Source organism: Aethalodelphis obliquidens, unplaced genomic scaffold (assembly GCF_003676395.1).
Source record: "Aethalodelphis obliquidens isolate GAN/ISIS:26980383/991018 unplaced genomic scaffold, ASM367639v1 scaffold67, whole genome shotgun sequence".
Lineage (NCBI taxonomy): Eukaryota > Metazoa > Chordata > Mammalia > Artiodactyla > Delphinidae > Aethalodelphis > Aethalodelphis obliquidens.
The window spans coordinates 4188930-4213579 of record NW_020838011.1 but is presented as its reverse complement, the minus strand read 5'-3'; the positions used below and the strand labels follow the sequence as shown (position 1 = coordinate 4213579).

Genomic DNA, 24650 nt, shown 5'->3' with positions numbered 1-24650 from the left:
CTAGACACAAATTTTCCTAATGCAGAAATTTACTTCTTCACTTAAAACCCTTCAGGGGACCCTCTTCATAATTACTGTTACAGACAGATCTATGTCCCTCCAAATCATATGTTGAAGCCCTAACCTCCACAGTTGGAGAGAGACGCTTTAAAGAAGTAATTAAAATTAAATGAGCTATAGGACGGGCCCTAATCCAATAGAACTGATGTCTTTATATAAAGAAGAGATCAGGGATGCATATGCACAGAGAAAAGGCCATGTGAGGACACACAGAAGCCATCTGAAAGTCAAGGAGAGAGGCCCCAGGAGAAAACAAATCTCCCAACACTTTAACCTTAAACTTCTAAATTCCAGAACTGTTAGAAATTAAATATCTGTTGTTTAAGCTATACTGTCTGTGGTATTTTGTTATGGCAGCCCTAGCAAACTACTACAGTCATTATAAAATCCAATATTCTGAACATGATAGTCAAGGCCATTATTTTGCCTCTATATACCTCATGTTTTCCTAGTCTCTGGTTTACAGTTTAACTTCCAGTGTCACTGAACTACATTAGTTCCCTTCACATCTGTGCAATCCCATCTCTCTCTTTAGCCCTGAATACCCTTCTGATGCCTTTCTCATGTCCACTTTAAGACTTAGCTAAGATTTTACCCCTTAGCTTCCCAGTCCACTTCAGGCTTCATTAGGAGCCCTTTCATTTAATCCTTTAGTTATCTGTATCATTCTTACTGTATCTACCACATTTTATTCAATGTAATTGCCTTATGTAATCTTTTCCTTTAAACTTCCTTATAGTGAGGAACGATTTTAGTCGTATTTAAGTTCCTGGCAGTTATCAGGATTCGTGGCAAAGGTGCATTAAGTGGAAGTATCTTTAGTAATAGCTTATCTCTGTGGTTAATTTGAGTCTATTTGTGCCATCAAGCCTGGACTTGCTTACCAACAGCTTTCAATGCTCATTTCACATATATAAGCTTTTATTAAAGGTCGACTGCAATATAGAAACTGTGGGTATTTGTTGGATGTTTGAGAAGTAAAACTTGTACTTTTTGTATTGAAGTAATTCTACTGACAAAACAGAGTAGGCTTCTGGTTTTTCTTATGCTTTTAGTTTGAAATCAAGGATCTTGAACTACCGATAATATAATCATATCCCTAGATTATAAGTATTTGAACTACTTGTACCTCATAGTGTTTGTATAGAATATGGAATGATTAATGAGAGTACATATCATTGCATTCATTACAAATGACTCAAGTAGAGCTGCCAGATCCTTCTAAGAAGTAGCATCACATTATTTACTATTGTTGCAGACACATGTTTGCTATCGACAATTCTTATGAAACATCAAGGTCTCTTTCACAAAACAAAATTAACAGTCTTCTTTACTCAATGCATATACACAAAAAGTGAAAAAGACTACTTTTCAACAATCAAATTCTTCAAAAGTTACTTCCTTCTTTTCTTCCTTTTTTTCCCTCCACTTCAGTGGATCCTTTGTTCCAAATTATGTTTTACCAACCAAAGCATCTTGCCACAAAGGACCACAGTCAAGGCACAAAGGTAAAAGGAGGGCCTGGACAAAGTTCTGCTGAGATAGTACAAGGAACTAAAATGTCCTCAATAATGTGCAGTTTCTTTTCCCAATCTTCTGTGAACCCCTGATGACCCAAGAAGTAGACAATCCAAGCGATTTTGGTTTGGTTGGCATGCATCGCTTTACCTTTTTTGAGATGTATATACCATATAGGTTTTTTATTTGGGCCTACTATTAAAATGATTTACATTCTCTGATAGGGGAAATGGCAACGGTGAAGGATGGTACAAACAAGCTAAAGACTGGCTGTTGTGAACACTACTTACAGGCCAGATGCACACAGACCAAGGGAAGCTGTCTATCTATGGTTTTTCCCTATGCACACCACCTTCCTCTACCCTGCCCTCAGGGTGAAGGCTCCATTACCTTCCTCCCTTTCTGGTTTGGAAACCTTAGCCAGGTAACAAGGCTGACAACTTGGAAGCAGCTAATTAGTTACATTCTTGAAGGCCGGGGATTTAAATAGTAATACCTTTCTCTTTCCTCTAATATCTGACTCTCTCCTTTCCTGTCTTTTCAAATAAGACAACTTTAAAGGTTTCCAAAAAACCAGAAGAGTGAACTTTTGATTTGCATTTTAGTGCACAGTAGTTTCTTCCTATAATGAATAAGTTTCCTAATTTTTGGTCGATTAATAGACCTCATATGTTTATAATAGACTTTTTATTTATTTTTTTATTCAGACTGAAATGGAAAATGATTTTCAAGTGTTTGGTTGCTGCTAAAAGCAGTATATATATTTTTTGTTTGTTTCTTTTTTCTGTTACAAATGAATTATACCATTTACTATGCAATATCTAACAATGGTTCATTTAGTATATGTGTTAACAAGAGAAGTTAGGATGCTGTAAAAACTGCAGCAATTATGTTTATGGTAGAACATATAGAATTGTTTTATCAAATTTAAAAGTGCAATTTGAACTAAAGAAAGGGGAAGAAGAAATCATTTGAGATTTTACATTGTTTTAAGACTTTTTTTCTGTTGTCATAATACAAAATTTTAAACATTTAAAAACTTTCATTACTGAATTCGCTAGTTATTTCATCCTAAGAGCAAAATGTGATGGCATTTCTTTTTTAACTTGGACAAACATTTTATTTCCGAGCAAAAATACCACTGATTTAAAAATTTTTAAGTAATTTTAGAGGTTGCAGTTAGTGTGAAGCCTGACCAGTGCTTCCCACATCCAGTTTCTTTCAGCAGTTTGACCTTGACAAGCTGGAGTGGAAGGCCGATGCCAACATAAAGGGGGCATCCAGGTCTCAGGTCAGAAGCACCAGCACACACTCAGGGGTGTATGCCAGCCCAGGGCTTCATTATTAGTCTCCTTAGATCAGTGATGAAAAGAGAGGGAGGGCTTCCCTGGTGGCGCAGTGGTTAAGAATCCACCTGCCAATGCAGGGGACACGGGTTCAAGCCCTGGTCAGGGAAGATCCCACATGCCGCGGAGCAACTAAGCCTGTGCACCACAACTACTGAGCCTGCGCTCTAGAGCCCGCGAGCCACAACTACTGAGCCCACGTGCCACAACTACTGAAGCCCACGTGCCTAGAGCCCGTGCTCCGCAACGAGAGAAGCCACCGCAATGAGAAGCCCGTGCACCACAACAAAGAGTAGGCCCCTCTCGCCGCAACTATAGAGAAAGCCGGCGTGCAGCAACAGAGACCCAATACAGCCAAAAATAAATAAAATAATTTATTAAAAAAAATTAAAGAGAGGGAGAATTCACAAAGGCCTATGCAAAACTTGCAACAAAACTGAAATTTGAATTCAAATTTAATTAGTGCCAAAAATCTCTTCTTTCAGGCAGGATCTCCAATCAGATCATAAGGCATCCAGTGCTCTGAGACTGAAACAGAGGCACTGCTTCTCTTTCTTTCAAAAGTGAAGTACTACCATGTGGGAACAACGTTTATCTTCTTTGGCTTGGTTTGGTTCATGTGGGGGAGGTGGTCCTGCAGAGACCTGAAAGATTCTGAGTCTTTGTGATTAGCATTGTTATTTCCAGTAAAGGGGAAATTGTTTTATGATATTCCACATAAAATACTGAATTGTATTTGGAGTTGGGGATGGATAGTGTTGATTATCTCCCCAGCAACTGTATCTCTCATTTTCTCTCAAGAACATACAGATTTACTTTTGGTGAGCATTCTTCCCTTATTTTTAGGCCTGTGCCTCCCTGGGATCGGAACCATTCTTAGCCATTGGTTCCATTAACCCAAAGGCCAGAGGTCAGGAAAAGGTGGGAAAAAATCTAAGAGGAATGGGAGTTAGTATGTTTAGCTTTTCAAACAGCTGCTTTTTCCTTTTTCAATTTTTCCTTCTGAACATATCAATACCCCAGTGCTGAAAGACAACTGCTTTATTGCCAAACCTATAGGTATATGTAAAAGAGCCTACTTAAATAATTCTGGATCTAGTCTTAGGGAGGAGGGCCTTCACAAGCCAGAGAATTCTGATCCTATTTAGGCTTTGTGGCCTTAGCCTACAAAATGTCCAGCTATACTAGAAAATGCATGGCAACATGTATTTGGAAAGAGCCCTGAAGTTTTCTAAGCTCCTAGACTAGACTGTCTAAGAGGCATTTCCTTACAAGAGAGCTTCTTGTCATTTTCAGTAGTAGCAAACGTTATATTCAAACCCTTCCTTCCGACACTTAATAGTTTCTATTTCACAATCTTGCCTGCTGGGTTTAAAAATGCAGCTGGCCACCCACTGTGCTAGTTACTTCATTAAGAGGAAAATTCTGGAGTGATGACACTGCCTAAAATCCCTCCTAAAATTCTATCGCTGTTAATTACTGATGTAAACAGTGTGTGGGTGACTCTTCCTTATGTGGTCTATCAAGATGTTTCCAACAATAATGACAGAATGAAATGACACTGGTGAGACGGAATTCACAAGTATAAGGCTTCCTTTAAAATTCCACGAAGATTATTATTTGAAATCACTACCTTAACTAGAAGAGAGAAAAATCTACAAAATTTGATTATTCAATGCCAAGACTAAAGAAATGATGTGTGGAGACATTCCCAAGCCACATTTCTTGCCAAGCTAGTGACATTTTCGTAGCTCGAAATATAGCCTCTTGTAAGTATGTAGATGAACTACTAAGAGGGAAGCAAACACTTTCAAGAAATTATAATAGCTTTGTAATATATTATACAGTATTACACCTGGCATTATTCCTATTTAAGGGTAAATCATTTTGTGATATTCCACATAAAATTCTGAATTGCCTTTGGAGCAGGAGTGGATAGTTTTGATTACCTCCCCAGCATCTATTTCTCTCATTCTCTGTCAGGACCATACAGATATAACTTTGGTAGGTCTACTTCCCTCATTTTGAGGCATGTGCTTCACCTGAAATTAGAACAATTCTTAGCTTCAGAGATAATTTTTTTTTTTTTTTTTTTGCGGTATGCGGTCCCCTCACTGCTGTGGCCTCCCGTCGCGTCGCGGAGCACAGGCTCCGGATGCGCAGGCTCAGCGGCCATGGCTCACGGGCCCAGCCACTCCGCGGCATGTGGGATCCTCGCGGACTGGGGCATGAACCCGTGTCCCTTGCATCGGCAGGCGGACTCTCAACCACTGCGCCACCAGGGAAGCCCCAGAGATAATTTTAAAGTAAGAAAGTAATGGCATTCTTTATAGGACTATAAAGCAAGGACTAGGATAGGGAAGAGACTATACACACTAAAAAAATGAGGCCTGAGGTCCCAGAACATAAAGAAGTGAAAGCCTCCAACCCTGCCCCCCCAAAAAACCTTTCTGGCTTCAAAGATAAACTTCATGTGCTTTAAGGATTTTCCCAGAGCCAGAACTCTTTATACAGAAATCATAAAATTTTAAAAAAATTAAAATAAGTACAGCCAGACAAACATTTACAAGTATAAATAAATCCTATCACATTTCTTTGGAATATGAACTTGATGTACTGCTAAAGACAAAATGGAGAGTCTTTCCGAGACAGGAATTCTTTAAGCACTTCTCTTTTGACTTACATAGGAAAACAAACATTAAAATCCAGACTGACACCTCTTATTCAACGATAGACAATAATACAGAAACATTTACCTCTAGTCATAATAATAACCACTTTAACATTGTGCTATTATACATGTGAAAAAACATAAACTTTTCTATCCTCATTATGACCCTTCAAGGCAAGTATATTACTTCTAACTTGCTCAGAGAAGCAATGTGCACCAGGACACATGTCTTGAATTTCAAACCAAAGTCTGCTGCAAAGATTTCAAAGCACATACGCTGAACCTACAAGATGAGGCATCCATGTCCGAGGAGTAAGGGGGTGGTTTCTAAACATCTTCCTAAAGCTAATATAATTTTGGAGCTCTAAGAGACAGCTTTTTCTTAAAAAGTCCCTACACCTTTGTTGAATATCTCATTTCCAATTTGCCTCCACTTATAATTAGGAAATTTTATTTTTGAATTATAAAGTCTAAGAATTTAAACTGTTTTTTTCATTTTGCTAATAAATGAAAGACATACTTTTATTTCATAAAACCAAATATGAGTCAATCTGTTTTCCAAATAAACTAGTTTTAAAAGTAGATTAGTGAATCTATAAATAAACTTAAAGGCACAGGTTCACATTTAACCTTGGATTAATCATTTTATCTGTTTAAGCATCAGTACCATCAACAGTAAAATAAAATAAATATATCTGCTCTACCACCTAACACAAATAAAAAATATTTTAAAATAATCAAATAAATGGAATGAGAAACATATCCCTCTACTTAATAAATGATAGAAAAAAGAAAATCGTCTGAAATCTTGACCCATTAGATAATGATGTAACTATGTGATTATAGGGCAAATACATTTTTTCTTAACATTAATCTGCATTCAAGAAATACATATCGTAAATGCTCTATACTTATACCTCAGAAGTTATGTTCTCTTTTATTTGTGTTTGTGTACATGTGTCTGTATACACATGTAATGCCAACACTGCTGACATAACAGTTTCAAAGCTGCCACTCTAAGGATACACTGAGTTCATGCTATAACCATCAAAACAACATGCTTTTCAATTGTTTCCCACAAGAAATTGTGGTACAACAGACTAAAAGTATCTGGGGGATAAAATTTATGTTGCGGCTCCTTTTTGTCATTTGTTGCTGACCTTCTTTTATAATGCAATTACAGCTATAAAATATGTATTCAATTATATCACATAGATAATTATCTTTTCCTTTACATATAATAATATAACATTTTAGATACATGTTATGCACCTCACAACTTATTCTGAGACATTTTTTCTGTTAATTTGCATAATGAGGCTAATATTCCATTCCAATATCCATGTGGGCTTGTGTTGTTTTTATTAATTTATGCTTTTCCATGTCTTTTATTGAAAGATTATATATAATTTTTGTTGTTATAGTTGTATTTTTTTTTATGTCACAGCAGGGAAATGCTATTGGAGGAAATAATTGAATGTAAAGTCATTTGAAAGACTCTAGTTATTGTTTTGTTTTATTTTGTTTTGTTTTTTAAGATCTGAACTTGGAAATAATTCAGAATCTTATCTCCTCAGGCAAGAATGATCTACTTGAATTTCTTGGAAAGGTGAAAGGCCTTTTAATGTGACAAATTTTGCAGAGACTAATTTGTGAAAAAGGAGTACATTTTTGTGAACCTAATTTCTAAAATACCTTCAGAGAAATAATTCACACTCTCTAGAAGATTGTAAGCAATGAAACTGGTTTCAGGTACTTTTATAGCATATTCTAATGGAAAGACAAAAAGTTGTGGTTTGGGGAGAGAAATAAGATAATAAAAAATAGTATCTAAATAAAATTAGAAACATTTAGGTATATATCAGAATCACATATATAAATATTCATATATAACAGAAATGCTCAAGGATGTAGCATGTTGTCTGGCCTTAGTGGGCACAATTCTGAAACTAAAACAAAAACTACTATTACTATGAAATAAAAAAGTCAATGCCCTTAAATCAGGAGATAATATTAGAATATTATCTTTAATAAGATGTTCATATTGGTAGAGGACTCATAAATCTTTCACATAACATTACTATATTGTTACCTTTGAAGGTTTGAACCCATAGCCATTTAATTTCTCTTTTTGTCTTTTATAATACTCTTGAAGTATGTTTTTCTCTTTTTTATATGGCAATATTTTTGTAGAATTATATTCTTTTCCTAATATTACTTCCTCAATACACTAACAAGTCCAAGAAAGAGCTCCAAATGTTTATTTTCACAAGGTTGATAGTACTAATAGTCATGGGTACTAGCATTTTTGGAAAGATCAAAGTCTTTTTGAGCCAAAGCTAACAAACATATATTTATATATAGAAATAAGCCCATATGCATGAAGAAACATATTTCGCTTTTACCATTTGGTAAACCAAGTTACAAATAAATATGATTTACGTATCTTCCTGCAATACACGTGACAAAGTAAATATCTAATTTTACAGAAACTGGTATCAATAAATTCATTTCTTCATATTAACAAATGGTAGAGTAATGGTTATTCCTCAATGACTTGGGAAATACCATTTTTCTTAGAGTTAAACTAATCAGATCACATAATGAGAAATTGAAAATGTATTATGCAGAATGATTTATTAACTATATTTTATTTAGTCATATTCTTAATAATAAAGAAAAAATAAATCAGTTAAAGCTTGTGTCTAATAGAGTATTCATGGAGGCAAATTTACCAATATGTTTTCAGCATAACCTGGCAGAAAATGAAAAACAAAATGGAAAATATCAAATAAGAATAAACTGACCTCTATAATAAAGCAAAGTTACCATAGTGTGGTACAAATAAAGATCCACTTTCATTTTTATAACTATTATCAAAAACTTTGTGGAGTTTAATGCTGTTTAAAATCTCATTATATAAAACATTAGAAATTTTAATGCACACTGTTACTTACATTCAAGTTTGATTAAAAAAGGCTGGCATGACACATTTTCTCATTTACAAGTATTTCAAAGTGCCCACATGATATATTTAGCTTCTCTCATGAGTCCTCATTGTTCTGAAGTTTGCACATTAACTGATACCTATTTTCTTTTATTTCCATACACATATAGAAACTGGTGTATTATTCCCATTATCACCCATAAGTTCACCTTTACTGAAGTATTTCTATAGATAACTGTTTCCCTATAAACTGTAAAATGTTAAAAACAATAACAAAATCTGATTTCATAGTTTTTCTTATGAAAAATTTTATCACAAGTACTTGAGTGATTTTTCCTGAAAACTTATCCTAAGGCAGAAAATAAATGTCATATAATTTAATAAGTTTCATGTCATGTTTTCATTATTTGTATGTGAATATGACAACAAACCACTTAACGGTGTACATATGTGTGTGGGTGAACATGCACACACGCACACACGTGTGTTTTCTTTTCAGGAACAGTGATTGGTTCATACTTGTTTCCTGGGTTAGACCTTTTGTTAAAAATAGATAATTTAGACAGAGCACACCAGCCAAGAGACTGTAGTAGTTATCCTGGATTTTGAAGCTGGATTTCCTAGGTTAAAATTGCAGCTTTGCCATGTAACTGTGTAACTTTGGGATGTTAATCAAACTCTTTAGTTCCCCCATCAGTAAAGTAAGGATAACAATAGTATCCATTTCATAGGAGTGAACAAAGAATTAAATGAGTTAATTCATATAAAGTACTTAGAACACTGCCTGGCTCATACAACGTTGTCAATAAATATTGCTTTATATACGGTTATAGCTGGAAATATTTAGTAATACAATTGGCTCTGTTGTATCAATGCATGTTTTTCCAAGAAACATGACATCATACAAAACATTTTGTAAACATAATTGATTCAAATAAAAAAGGGGTTGGGAGGCTGCAGAGTTTCAGATTCACAATAATTTAATCATTTCTATCAAAAACTTCAATAATAAAAATCTATGTATGGCTGTAATTGAACATTAATCAAACGTGAGACAAACCAATCCAATATTTGGTTGAATGTTTCCATGAGATGGAATGAGGTTCTTTTCTCACCATCATGATCATAATCAGGAGCACTGTTCTTAACTAATCTTAACATTTTATCATTTTATCATCTTTGTTACAATTAAACAAAACCCCAAATCCTCAAATAAGGCAGTAGTACATTGGCTTAAAATAAATTCTTCAGCAAGTTAATTTCTATGTGCTTTAATTACTTATTTGTATAATGGAAGTGATAACAATATGTATCTCTTAGTGTTATTGAGAGGAATAAATGAGATAATGAAAGGTAAATTCATTACCAGAGTTTACGGCAAATAAAAAGCACACAATAAATGTTAACAGGTATTATTATTATCAATAACAACTGAATATGCTTTCTATTTATTCAAGCACATAATATCCTAAATATTAAGGATATTTTCCTGAAGATGAAACTAAATGGCTACACTGATCAATTTTGTAAGGTTGGTTTTATTAAAACCCTTCTCTTGTTTGACCAACAGATGGAATTATATAAAATGTGGATGGATTTGACTATCTGACTTGCTTTTTCTGATGTACTAAAAAAGGGAAAAGACCTTTCCTTGTGACAAAAATTATTCTTAGTGTATCACTAGTTATCAGAGAAATGCAAATCAAAACCACAATGAGGTATCACCTCATACCTGTCAGACTGGCTATCATCAAAAAGTCTACAGATAATAACTCTCCTATACTGTTAAGTAGGAATGTAAATTGGGCAGCCACTATGGAAAACAGTATGGTGTTTCCTTAAAAAACTAAAAATAGAGCTACCATACGTATGACCCAGCATTCCCACTCCTGGGCATATATCCAGAAAAAAAACCCTCTAATTCAAAAAGATACTTGTACCCCAATGTTCATAGCAGCACTATTTATTTACAAGAGCCAAGACATAGAAGCAACCTAAGTGTCCATCACCAGATGAATGGGTAAAGAAGATATGGTATATAAACACAATGGAATATTAGTCATAAAAAAGAATGAAATATTACTATTTGCAGCAATTAGTATGAGGTTACCATACTGAGGGAAGTCAGATGAAGATAAATATTATATCACTTATATCTGGAATCTAAAAAATAGTACAAATGATTCTATATACAAAACAGAAACAGACTCACAGCATTAGAACTCAAACTTATGGTTACAAAGGGGAAAGGGGGGATAAATTAGGAGTATGGGATTAACAGATACAACCTACTCTACATAAAACAGATGAGTAACAAGGATTTACTGTATAACACAGGGAACAATATTCGATATAATAACTTATAGTAGAAAAATAATTGGAAAAAAATATATATATATATAACTGAATCACTTTGCTGTACACCTAAAACTAACACAATATTGTAAATCAACTACACTCAAAGTTAAAAAAAGAGAAAAAAAAGTATTCTTAGCGTCTTAGAAGAAGAAAAAAGAGCACAGTAAAAAAATCACAGGCCTTGTGCCCAAAGAGAGCAGGTATGTTTGCACCATACAGTAAGTTAAGTAATTTCAGGTAAATTTCTTAACTCTGTGTAACTTAGCCTTCTCATCAGTAAAACGAAAACTGAGAGGCAGAGTACTTCAAAAGCCACTGCCCCAATATCCTCAGCAATCTTTAAAATCATTGTAATGATAGAGAAACTGAGGTATTCATTCTAAATATCTGCTACATATCACTGTAAATTATTTTCCTCCAGAGTCCAGTGACATCCCATTCATCAGTGACAGAATTTATGTTCATAATCTGTTTAGTTCTTTTCTATTTGGATTTAAGCTATACTCAAGATAATTGCTTCGGTGTTTTTATCCTATATTCTCTAATTTTCAGAAACTACTTATGTTTCTTCTCTTGGTAATATCTTCTAACACTTTACACAAGATGTCAAGTTCTACATAGTGACCACAGAGTAAAAAATTTTTAAAAAGCTAGAGGTGGGGAAACAATTATGATTGTCATTTACTATGAATGAAAAAAAAGTGATTCTTATGTTTTATAAATCTATGAGAAACAGGGCAAATTCCAGGTAAATCTATCATTGTCATTCTACCTGTATTTCTAGGTCCTTTCTAGGTTTATTTTGTTTAGTTTGTTTGCCAATGCATTTACTAATGGCTACAAGCATTGGAATAACCATTAACACTGCTAAATTAAAAAGAACTCAGAAAATTTAAAGAGTGCCTGGAAACAAAGAGTGCCCAAAACTTCTTAAACTCTGTCTTTACAAGGTTGACTCTTTTTAAAAAAGAAAATTGACATCAACAATACATTAAATTGAAAAATATTTTTCCCAGTATACATACTTATAAATTTACTTCTTCCAACATATTTGTGTTTAGAATAATATCATGGCAGGGCTCTCCCTCCCCTCCTACAAAATCATACAGTTAACCTGTGCAGTACTTTTTATTTAAAAATTAGCTATTCTAAGTTTCTATTGTTTTAATCATTTTATTTTTAATTTAAGGAGGTTTTCATAATTTTATGAGAATTATGAGTGTGTGAACAGAAAATTATGTTAGTAATTTTCAGGCAATGAGTCTAATTCTCATTTGATTCTGTATTAGCAGAATATATATATAATATATATATAACATGCAGATATTCTTCCCTTCAAAAATAATTCACTCATAGAAAATGTCTAGATGATTTTAAAGCAAATAGAATGACTATTACGCAATGTAAAAACAATGAAAACAAAACACAAATCACTAATTTTCAGCCAATAAGTAGAAATGAAAAAATAGTTGTGTTTGATGAATCATCGATTTTCCTAAGTTTTTGTGTCATGACCTTTTTAACTCTCAAAATAATTAAGATTCTCAAAGACTATCAGTTTATATGAGTTATAGCTATCAATATTTATCATATTAGAAATTAAAATAACTGACATATTTTTAAAAGTACACTGTTGCTGCTACCTTGATCCCTGCTAAGATGCCCACAGTTACCTACCATTGCTTTTGCACCATCAGTGCCTATGTCAAATACAATCAAAATGGCAAATTTTATGTCAGAATTTTTATGAAAATAGTTTGGACCCTGTGGAATCCCAAGAAAGGACTCAGGGATTCCACGTTTCCATGAACAGTGCTTAGAAAATGGCTGCACAAAGGGTTAATACTCCCCAAGACCTGTAAGAGACAGCCAACACAACTCCCTTTAACTTTTATCCTAAGCTATCCTGAAATACTTGAATCATTTACTAACTTTCTGAATTTCAAACTACACATACCTAACATATAATTTCATTCAAAATTAAGTTAATATTAGTAAAGATTACTAGGAAGCATTTTAGTAGAATATTATCAAATATGTATTCTCAGAATCAAAATGGGACAAAATATTAGAGAAGAGATAAATGCTTTCCAGATAGAAACTTTCCAGTTTCTTCATATTCTCTACATTGGGGCTTTGGGAATGGGAGTTTTCTTCCTTCCTTCCTTCATTTCCTTCCCTCCTTTTTTCCCTTCTGTTTCTAGGCCTATCTGTTCTTTTGTTCATTTTACTGCATTAGAATATGGATTCAATGGAAAAGTCCCTGATATGCGGGATTGTTTTTGATCTGTTATAATTCATAAGAGAAATACAAGACATGATGTAATGAATCTGTCAAGGAAGCAAAGGAGAATACTCAAATTGAAAAACTCATGTCTACATACACAGTTATTGCAGAACATTTATTCAGCAATGTACATACAAAAACTGCCACTGGCGTTTCTTCTTCTACTGCTATTGAAAGAGTTCTTAACTTCACCAGGATTAAACACAACAAAAACAAAGGCCTTTTTGTATACTGTAAAATCCCCTGAAGTGATACTGATATAAACTGAAACATAACTTTTCCGGAAAGGTGAGAAACAATTCTCCCTCCCTGCCTCTTTTTCTTTTTTTTTTTTCCGCATGTTCTTGATGTGACTATGACATGTGAAAATGTAATATTGCTAAAATGGTGCTGGAAGATTAAAAGTAAAACTTAAATCACTCAATCAGAAAAAAATTACTCCTATTTTATACATTTAACGTCTCTCCTTGATAGAAAACTCTAAAGAGGGTACTTCTTAAATGTGTAGATTCATGATCTTTGATTCTAACATAATTCAAAAGGCAAGCAACATATTTATGTCCATGCCTCCAGGAATAACTGCTAGTATTTCTTTGATAACGTCCCCATTGAAACACCCACTAAATCTAACTTGACTTCAAATATTCAGGTTTTAGCTTAAAAAAGTAATGCATGAAGGATGGACACAAAGACAGAAAATAGACTAGTCATTGCATGGGGTGGAGAAGGAGATGGGAATTAACAACAATGGGCGTGAAGAATCTTACTGTGGTGATGTAAATGATCTAAAACTGACTTATGGTGATGATTGTATCACTTGGTAAATTTACTAAAAAAAAAAAAAATCATTGTACACTCAAAATGCGTGAATTTGATATGTAAAAATGCTTCAATAAAGTTATATTTAAAACTGAATACACTGAATGAAAGAAGCTAGACACCAAAAAGCATATACTATATGAATCCATTTATTTAAATTACAAAATGAGCAAAATAATTTAAGATGATAGAAGTCCCAATAGCAGCAATTCTTGGTTGAGGGGAGGATGGCTGATATAAAGCACAAGGTGTGGTGTCTGAGGTACCCTTAACGTTCTGTCTTTACTTAGTTGTTGTTAGATAAGCTTGGTTTGTGAAAATTCACTGAGTTGTACACTTATCATGTGTGCAATTTTCAGTATATATACTATACCTCAATAAATCACTGTACTTCATATACATATATACATGCTTGTTCAAAATTCCTTTTCAACTAAAAAATATGGGCAACTTTATGCAGAATAAGGCTGTTATGCCACATGTTTAAAATATTTGTCATAAAAAGCTGGCATGAAGATATCATTACATATGATATTCAAACTTCCCCCATTTAGATGGAATCTATGTCCAATTTATAAGAAGGACTCCATTCGGAGCTTTTAATGACAAGGGAATAGCATCCAGGCTAGTTTATCATCGAATTGTCAAGGTGTACTGGGTCTATAGGGATGGATGATGGAGGGCTGGCTTCAGGCACGTTTGGAAGAGGGCCCAGAGAGAGTAAGCTCTGCACAGCAGACACCAATAAGCTTGTGAAGCCATGACAGAAAAGGATGGGTGAAGGGTTACTGAAGAGAAGCTGTTTCCCACGATCTTTTTTGGCATTCATCCACTTATATATCTAATATCACTTTGGTCTCTTCCAGTTCCACTAACGCTGCGATCCTTCAAGGACGAGCCTAACACTTTCTCTTCAGTGAATACTCCCTAATATCATCTAGGTAAAAGAGTATTCCTTCTTGTTTTGAACTCTTCAATAAATGTAACTGAGATAAAAATAAATTACTGAACAAATGATATAGTTATTTTTTTTTTATTGGCCAAAAAACAGTTTTGTGGACAGGAACCATGCCAGACTTATTTAACCACCAACCTGCAGAGTAATTGTCATAGTGAACAGCATATCATGGACTTTTAGGTATTGGTGGAATTAATAAATGCAAGTTTTATCAACCAGACTTCAATAAAAAAGAATGAAGAGAAAAAAAATGCAAGTATTTCCATTAATAGCTGAAGAAAACATAAACACCTCAGCTGCATTAAAAATGTAAAATTTCTGTAGTTATCTGTAGTCATTTTCACATTTATATTCAAAAGCTATATGTACTATCTTTTTAAACTTTTAAGTATATAAAGTAAAAAGAAACAAAAATGACTCAGAAAATAAAGATAAGAAAGTTTTTAAATGGCATGACAAAATTGGACGGTGTATTTCTAAATTTATACATATATTTGATTTGATTTGAAATATATATATATTTGGTTTGATTTGAAATATATACATATATATGCATATATTTGATTATTACATATTAAAAGTTAGTTTTAGGTAAGATAACAGAAACTCTGCCCTCTAGAAGCCTACAGTTTACACAAGAAAACTGTCTAAAATATGATACTACACATTTATTGTTTGGATGCAAAAATGATGGATGTAGATGATAACAGGTGAGTGGCCTCAGAAGTTCTGAGAAGGATAAATAAATGTGTTCCAGTAGTATAATGAAAAAGTCTTCTGGTAGTATAATGAAAAAAGTAGGGGCTTCCCTGGTGGCGCAGTGGTTGAGAGTCCGCCTGCCGATGCAGGGGACACGGGTTCGTGCCCCGGTCTGGGAAGATCCCACATACCACGGAGCAGCTAGGCCCGTGAGCCATGGCCGCTGAGCCTGCGCGTCCGGAGCCTGCGCGTCCGGAGCTTGTGCTCCGCAACGGGAGAGGCCACAACAGTGAGAGGCCCGCGTAAAGCAAAAAAAAAAAAAAAGTAAAGCACAGAACACTCAGAGAAATCGGGGACAGAATGGAATGAGAACACACTTAGATTTGAGAACACCAGGCTCAATCTGAAAGGTAGTGAGGAAACTGACTTCTCTAGAGCAGATATCAGATTGCATAGTTCTACTGGGGAAAAAAAATGTGGAAATCACATGTCATACCCTTTCTGATAAAAGTCCCCAATTTTTCACACCTAACTAACATGTTAGTATACAGTTTTATTTATGCATTCATTCAGTGTGTATTCAAACATCTGCATGAATAGAAGTCCCAATAGCCTGTGACATCTAATTTATGAGGCTGAAGTAAGTTAGGAAGCGTTTTTAACAAGGTTATGCAAAGACACACAAATAAATTTTTGAGTTTAGTGATAATCCTCCCATGTAGAGACATGCTTAAAACTTTTAGGCTGATATAGTATCTTTCTAGAAGTTTAAATGAAAGAAAACACAATAATCTAAAACACCTTTTGGAAAAGATTTTTTCTACTATTATTTTAATTCAAACACATTATTTAAACTGTTGACATCATAATTAATATTATGTGCCCATATCATAATTAGTAATTATGAACATTATTTAACATGCTGTCATTGGCGTGACAGTGAGAGTTCATTTTAAAGCAGCTTAAGTGGACGTGATCATCCCATATCTTGGTAGCTTACAAAATGGGACTAGATTTCTTCTCTCCATTTATTTTGGACAAGTGTAAATGTAGTACATTTAATGGTCTAAATACAAGCAAGAAACTTGCCTCCATGGAGAATCAACCACAGCTATTTTAACTGACAATTCTTAGTTGAGAACCCCCCAGGAAGGCTTCTACAAATGATTTACTCAGGGTGCTTAAAGCAATTTTACTCTGCAGATTTGTCACTTTACAGATGCATCCCATATAATTCAGTAGCTCCAGAGGATCCACTGTAACTATTTTTTGCAATAATTATAAGATTAAGGGCTTATTTTGGGAGCCATTAATAATATCAATGAAAGGATTAAGACAATTCTGGTGAAAATCATATAGAGATCAAAAAGCTAGTGAAGTTAATGCTTCTGCTACATTTTAAATGAAAACCTAATCACAGAAAAGCAGAAAATCCTCCTCAACCCACTTCCCGAATGGATTCTGAAGAATCCTGTGTTTGGTTTTCTGACTGAAACAAATAAAATAACAATTTAGTCATGGTGCCCATTCCATACTACTTATGGAATAACCACTCCTGAAAGATGATTATAACACCTACAGGCAACAAAATGATTAGATTTCTTTTAGGTATAATGTCAGAGAATTTAGCCATAGTTGGAGGTATGTCAATATATAACAACAAGAGACAACAAGAAGAACCAAATGCAACCAAACTTAAATCAAATGGAATCGCTAATTTTAAAATCTTATTTCTCATTAACACTCACCTTAGCATGAGCCAGCATTTTAGAAATAGACAAATAAAAGCTCTCAGATTTGCCCAGAGACCACTATCCCTCAAGTATACCTCAGATGCTCTGATCATCAAAATCCTGGCATGTGATAGTTTCTTTGAATAATTTATACGACAGAAATTTATAAAAATATTGACTATCAATGTAAATATCAGAATTTTAAGTATCAAGAAGGTTAAAAATAAGGCAGGCTTTCTTAAGTACAAGAAAGATAATCCTTAAAATCCACTGTCTTTGCTTTTATAATTCATTTTTACATATGTTTGATCTCCCCCATATTTTAAGAAGTCCTTAAACAAAAGAAAGAGATGCCTAAATAGAAATCCTAATGAAAAACAAATTTACTAAGTAAATCATATATTGATTAAGTTTTTAAAAATTACTTTGTGAGCAAGTAGTCAGAAAGTATGAAGGCTTTTCGTAAATGAATGACTCTGTCACTGATTTCTGAGAAATCATAATAAGTGAACAAATATTTGAGATATATTTAATATTTAACTAATTTATCAAGAAATTTTAATATAAACTTTCTATAGTATAGATTCTAATCGACCAGTCTCTTTAGAATTGAAGATTTTTTTTTACTTATCCAGTGATATTCTATGGTACTTTATACTATTTTACTATGGTAATATTTCAGATCGTTTAAATGTATTAAATAAATTAATGTATATACTAGATATCAAAGTAATATTTTTATTGTTTTCCAAGGCTAAATAATCATTACTCAATAGTCTTTATTATTTTTTGATTAATAGTTATAAAATTGCCTCTGAATTTAAATTTTACTCTTTTTCCCACACTAATGGAAATCAATGTTAGCAGTAAAATAATTTTTCTGTAATTTCTGGAGAAAATTACATAATTCTGTTCATGAAAACTGAAAAATAAATTTAGTTTCTCAACTAATGAACTCAGTTCTAGAGAATACAGAATAGAACACATGAAACAATAACTAATCTAATACATTCTAATATTTTCCAAATGCCATTTACAATTTCTAGCACTAGCATTTTAGTGATATGGGGAATAGTTTGATATTGAAGAAGTAGTTCAAAGTATCCTAAAGTACACAATTTTATGTGTACCTATGCTCAGTATGTCACACAGATGCATGTTGAGAGTTTATATTAAATGCACAAAGAATATTAGAAATATCATACCTTTGAGACATAATCTTATAGGCATCAGGCAGATAGCATCGTATATTCTCCATCTGAGCAGGGTCAGAGTCACAAATTTTGTCATCAGTCCTCCCATAGTTGGCACTTTCAATCATGATGACATCTGTTCCTGGACAGCGGAGTTCTATGGGGTAGCTCTCACAGGAGAGCTCTCTGCGGACCACAGCCATCGGAATCGGGGCACGGCTGAAAGCTACCAGGAGGAGGAAGAAAAATAAGTCATCTTTGTTACATAGAAAGGAAAAGTACCCATTTCTGATATACTAATATAAAGGAATAAAGCAGTTGCAATTCATAATTTTAACTAAAAGTAGACTATCTCTCATTTCAGTAACTTGACAGAATTTTTAAAAATCTAGCTATAACAATTATTTCTTAGAAACCTTATCTCACAGGTATTTTTCTTATAAATGGAACAAAGCACTCTGGATTTTCTAAAACACTGGCCGGTATGTGAGGTAAAGACTATACAGAAATATCATGCAGTTTGTAAAACAAGATTCTCAGATTAACCTCGGGAATACTGTGTGTATTTGTTTTGTTTTTTAATAGAAACCATGAACAACAACAAAAAACGTACTGCTCTTGAGTTTATATATACTTATTTAAATAATCTATTTCAATTTTGAAACAGTTTCATTGTTTCAGGTAATAACATAATCAGTATATTTTTTGAGTTAATTATAGAAATAGTGAATGTTCTTTAAGAAAATAGAGATTTGTAAGGAGACAAATTAAATTTTCCTTCAGCTCCCTTCCCACACCGTCAAGAGGTAAGCAGTTAAAAATGTGGTGACTTTTCTATTAGAACTGTCTACAGAAAAAAAACAAACATTGTCTATTTCTTCCCATCCCTCTTTTAATTTTCTTAAGTAACTTTTAATCGGGTAGTGTCACACTACACACATTGTTTCATATCTTGATTTATTTTACTTATTAATTTAACAATATATGGTGGAAGTCTTTTCATTCCTATGTTGTATCCCTCATTTTTAATGGCTACATTACATATACATATAAAACATTATTTAATTGGTCTTATGTTAATGGGCACTTAGAAATGATTGACATGTATACACTGATGTGTATAAAATGGATGACTACAAAGAACCTGTGTATAAAAAAATAAATAAAATAAAATTCAAAAAACAAGAAATGTCCCAGTGTTTTTGTGTCATAATACTGCAAGAAGTATAAACTTACCTGTGTACCTTGGCTATAACATTTTAGAAAATATATAACTATCCAAATATATTTTACAGTATATGTTAATAAATGAAATTGATGAAGGCATAAATATATTTGAAATTTGGCAAATATCAACAACTAGATGTCCAAAAATCTTAAAAATGTACACTTCCACCAGCAGTACTTTCCTCTTCAAAACTACACATTACCAATTCCTTTGTATTTTGCCAATGTGATAGACAAAGAATGATATAACGTCCTTATTTGAATTTTCACCATTTTATTTATACAATGAAATATATTTCCATGTTTCTTGACCCTTCATCTTTTTTTATTATACATTGTTATTGTAAAAGTTGTTTGGATAGAAGAAAATTGAAAAGTTGTCCTTTATACTTGTGGCAAATATGTTTTTCTAGTTTGTTGTTTGGTTTCATATGTTTGCTGAATATATGTATTTCATTTTTATACAGCAAACTGTCTATCTTTTCACGTCAGATTTAACAGTTTCACAATCCAAGACTGTGAATATAATCAGTACATTATTGGAAAACAGTCAAATGTTTAATTGTAAAAACTCAACAAGTCTTCGTTTAAAAGCACATAATTGAAATTCTTAAATTCTTTACCAACCAGCTAGTAAGGTGATTTTCACATAAGAGAATTAATTATAGAGATAAATATATGATAGCTATAAATTTGCATTGATAGTTGATTAACTCACTAATGCTGGCACATACATAAAAATGTATTTAAATAAATACATTCACCTTTTCTTATGGCTTTTTTAGTAAGCATGAAATGTGGAAAGCAAAGAAGGGAGGAGAGAAGCAAGAAAGTGTAAAAAGAGTGGGAATAGGGAAAAAGAGATTTTATTACTATAAATATTTTCACTTGAAACTCTACAGAAAATATTGATTTGGTTTATGAAACCATACCTATTATTTCAAAATAGAAAATGACATTCGTTTTTATATCATTTCTATACCATTTTGGAAAAACTATACATGTACCAAAGACCACATGCATAACTTCCGAATAGGTCACTCAAGCTGCACTGCACAGTTAATTCCATTCTGGTTGTCATTCAACATCTTTCTTGTTTTGTCCTCAATCCCCCTCAAACACAGACAGACAGATACACACACGGAAACACACACACCTGAATCTAGCACATCCACAGCACTGATCAAAGAGAGTTAACACAAAGATTGGTGGTAATAATTTTTTTTTTTTATAAATTTATTTTATTTTTGGCTGCATTGGGTCTTCGTTGCTGCAAGCGGGCTTTCTCTAGCTGTGGTGAGCGGGGACTACTCTTTGTTGTGGTGCATAGGCTTCTCATTGCGGTGGCTTCTCTTGTTGAAGGGCACGGGCTCTAAAGCGCAGGCTCAATAGTTGTGGCGCACAGGCATAGTTGCTCCGCGGCATGTGGGATCTTCTCGGAGCAGGGCTCGAACCCATGTCCCCTGCATTGGCAGGCAGATTCTTAACCACTGCGCCACCAGGCAAGCCCGGTAACAATATTTTTAAAGTTTGTTCTTGAGTCAACATTTTGACAGGGTAGTCTCACAATAGACACTGAATTTCTGAAATGTGTGTTTCTATGGTTCCTAAAATATATGTATTTATCACTTAGAAATTAGATGGCTGTTTAAACATGAAGTCCTTTTTAACACTCAGATTCTATTTTAATGGAAAAAGATATTTTCATTACTGTATATAGCATTTTAAGCAATAAAATCATTGAAAAATAAAAATGTTCCAATTTGGGAATCCAGTTTCACATTTTCAATCAGTTTAAATAGAATAATAGATATTTTTTGCTTACTTTTTAAATAAAATGTTCTTGAAATCAGAATTTTTCAGAATGCTTTACAGTAAACTCAATTTTGAGCATTTGCTGAGACAATTTTTTTCTTAACTTTGGTATAGCCATTTTTTAAAAATCAGATTGAAACTGCTTCCAAACATTGAGTTGATCTTGCTATATTTTGTTAACCTAACCTATTAAGTCATATTGTTAAAAAACAATTTAACAAAGAAATAAAAATAAGCAAATAATAAAGTCAAAGCATTGTTTGACTAAGTGGACAATTTGGTTGATTAAACTCATCAGTCCATTTTGCTAAAACGCGTACACAGACATAGCTTTAATTTGGGTCTTAACTGTCAAAAACATGATTTAGAACCAGACAGTGGCAAAGTCAACTAAAATGTCGAGGGCAAATTTCCCATGTATCTCGTTTGAGCCTATAAGGATTATTCAAAAGTTATAGATATGGAAATTTTTACAGGGTACTAGGGTTGATTTGTGGATGCTTTCTTCCATTTAACATATAATTGCATTAGTATCAGTAATTCAGTGATAAATTGCATTCCTGAATAATGAATGCTTTGTTTAAAGGAATGTATTACTGGAAACTATTCTATAACATATCTAATTAGCTATTTAAATTATTTTAATTACATTGCTAAATGCTTTAATCAGCAACTAAAGTCCAATGGAAAAATATGCTTAAGTTAAAAGATTTTTGTTGTTGTTGTTTTGTCTTTCTTACCATTCAGCTACCATGCTAACAACGGAGAGATTTTGGTTACTAGAGAACACAACTAAGACACGGAAAATGTCAACAATTCAATGCAAGTTAGCCAGTGAAATAATACGGGGAAAAGATGGCATATTCTTTTTTTTCTTTCTTTTTGTTTTTTGGTACGCGAGCCTCTCACTGTTGTGGCCTCTCCCGTTGCGGAGCACAGGCTCCGGACGCGCAGGCTCACCGGCCATGGCTCACGGACCCAGCCGCTCCACGGCACGTGGGATCTTCCCAGACCGGGGCACGAACCCACGTCTCCTGCATCGGCAGGCGGACTCTCAACCACTGCGCCACCAGGGAAGCCCAGATGGCATATTCTTGAGGTCCTTCTCATTTTCATACCATGAGTTAATTTGTGGTAACAAAGAACAGAGTGTCACCTATTAGGTGTGTAATAGACATTGGCTGAATAAATGGGAAAAGCTTCAGATGTGAAATCTGGTAGACTTCTGTTAAGATGCTGCACTTTGGAACTACCCACTGACCATGGGACTAAGAGGACGCAAATGAAACTAAGCTTCTCTGCTAAGGACGTCCAGAACCTCAGGAATTGCCCAAGTTCCATGCAGAACACATCCCTAATTAAAAGTGCTCCTGACCAAGGATTAAACAACAGGAGAATTAGCTCCCGGTTCTTGCTCACTTGTTTCTGCACAAATCACTCTTATTCTTCCTTTTCTGAGACCTCAGCCAATCTGTTGTTAAAACTTCTTGTTTTTTGTTACTCTCTTCTTGGGCTTTCCTACTGCAATCCTGCTTGATGACCTTTGACTCAAAATGCTTTAAATTCTTGGTGGATGTGGGTTATGATAACTAAAGATACCAGTCTAAAGATGGGGTGAGGGCGGGAGCAGGGTGCTAAAAGGTGATGACCAGAGTCAATTGATTCCTCCTGGACTCAAGGACAGGGGTCAGAGACTTGCTAGGATAACCCTAGGGCTTTACAGGGTAGCATTCAAAGAAGGGAGTGCTACTTGAGACATAGGATTTTAGGACAAAAGATATCAATAAGTAAAAGACTAAACACAGATTAAGAGGTAAGCAGCCAGTTAGTTGGTTGAGGGCATTAACCCAGTATAATTAATTAAGTTTTTAAACATGTTGAATTTAAGGTGTCAGGATAACACTCAGGAATGTTTAATTTTCATTTGGGTTCATGAGTCTAGAATGTATGAGTAGACTATAGTCTAAAACCATGGTAATAACAGTAAGTAGCTGAAGAGGATAGATGTAGAGGAGAATAAATGCAGAAGGTGGAGTATCAGTAGCCACTGAAGAAATGTAGAAGAGCGTACTACTTAGTTGATGATCATATATATAACATAGAGAAAAGCACTGTGTATCTATTTAAGGAAGATTTTCATTTAGATTTTCACTAAATGGACAATATGCCGGCCACTGCTACTTAGTTTTAGGACAGATGAATCAAGCACTTATATATATCTCTCCCTGGGCCAAGCCTTCAATGCACTGTTCAAATCTGGTTTTCCATGGATTGTTTTACATATTCAATGATCCACTCAAAAATAAATGGTGCAGTCTATTCTCTATTAGGCAGAAACTAAAATCTTCAGCCTGCCCTATGTGTCTGTTTGTTGTGATATTAAAAACTATTAGCAATACAGCTTATATTTTTATTTATTTTTCATTTCCTTACTTTTATACTTTGTTTACCCCAAATCCCATGTATTAAATAAAATTAAATTTACTAAGAAAAAATTGTAAGCATAGATAAGAAAATGCAAATTAAAAGGCTATTTTGCAGCGGTAAAGATAAAACAGTTGCTTTAAATGGGTAACGACAGAGAACATATTTGACCTATGTTTAGGGACAAAAAAAATTACATGATTTGATGATTGGTTGAACATGAAGGGTAAAAGTGAGGGTACAAGGATGACTACCAGGTTTCTGGCATAAGCAAGTGATTAGATTGTAGTGCCATGAACAAAATCTAGTAGGAAGTTGAATACAGGTCAGTGATTTAGAAGAGAGATCTTCATAAATTTGAGAATTGTAAGGTAGTTCTCAAACCAGAGCAGTAGATAAGATAACCCTTGGAGGGAGAAAGATTGTATTAAACATGTGCACGTGGCAGTTTTAAAATACGTTCATCATTCCTTGCTACTTCTCCATTTTTTTTCCCTTTCCTCTTGAATGTGGGCTTTACTTAGTGACTCACTTCTAATGGACACAGCCTGGTAGAAAGTGTGTGATTTCCAAGAGCAGTTCATTAACAAGACAT

At 33.8% G+C, this 24650-nt stretch overlaps 1 protein-coding gene across 3 annotated transcripts in view; it reads right to left on the bottom strand.

The window, feature by feature from the left end:
- The window catches only part of ADGRL3 (adhesion G protein-coupled receptor L3), an 864166-nt gene that overhangs the window by 458217 nt on the left and 381299 nt on the right, over positions 1 to 24650 (bottom strand). For all 3 annotated transcript variants that reach the window (XM_027089631.1, XM_027089632.1, XM_027089633.1), the window contains one exon: positions 18602 to 18815. In XM_027089631.1, the coding sequence (XP_026945432.1) occupies positions 18602 to 18815 (214 nt within the window). The remainder of the gene's footprint in view (positions 1 to 18601; positions 18816 to 24650) is intronic.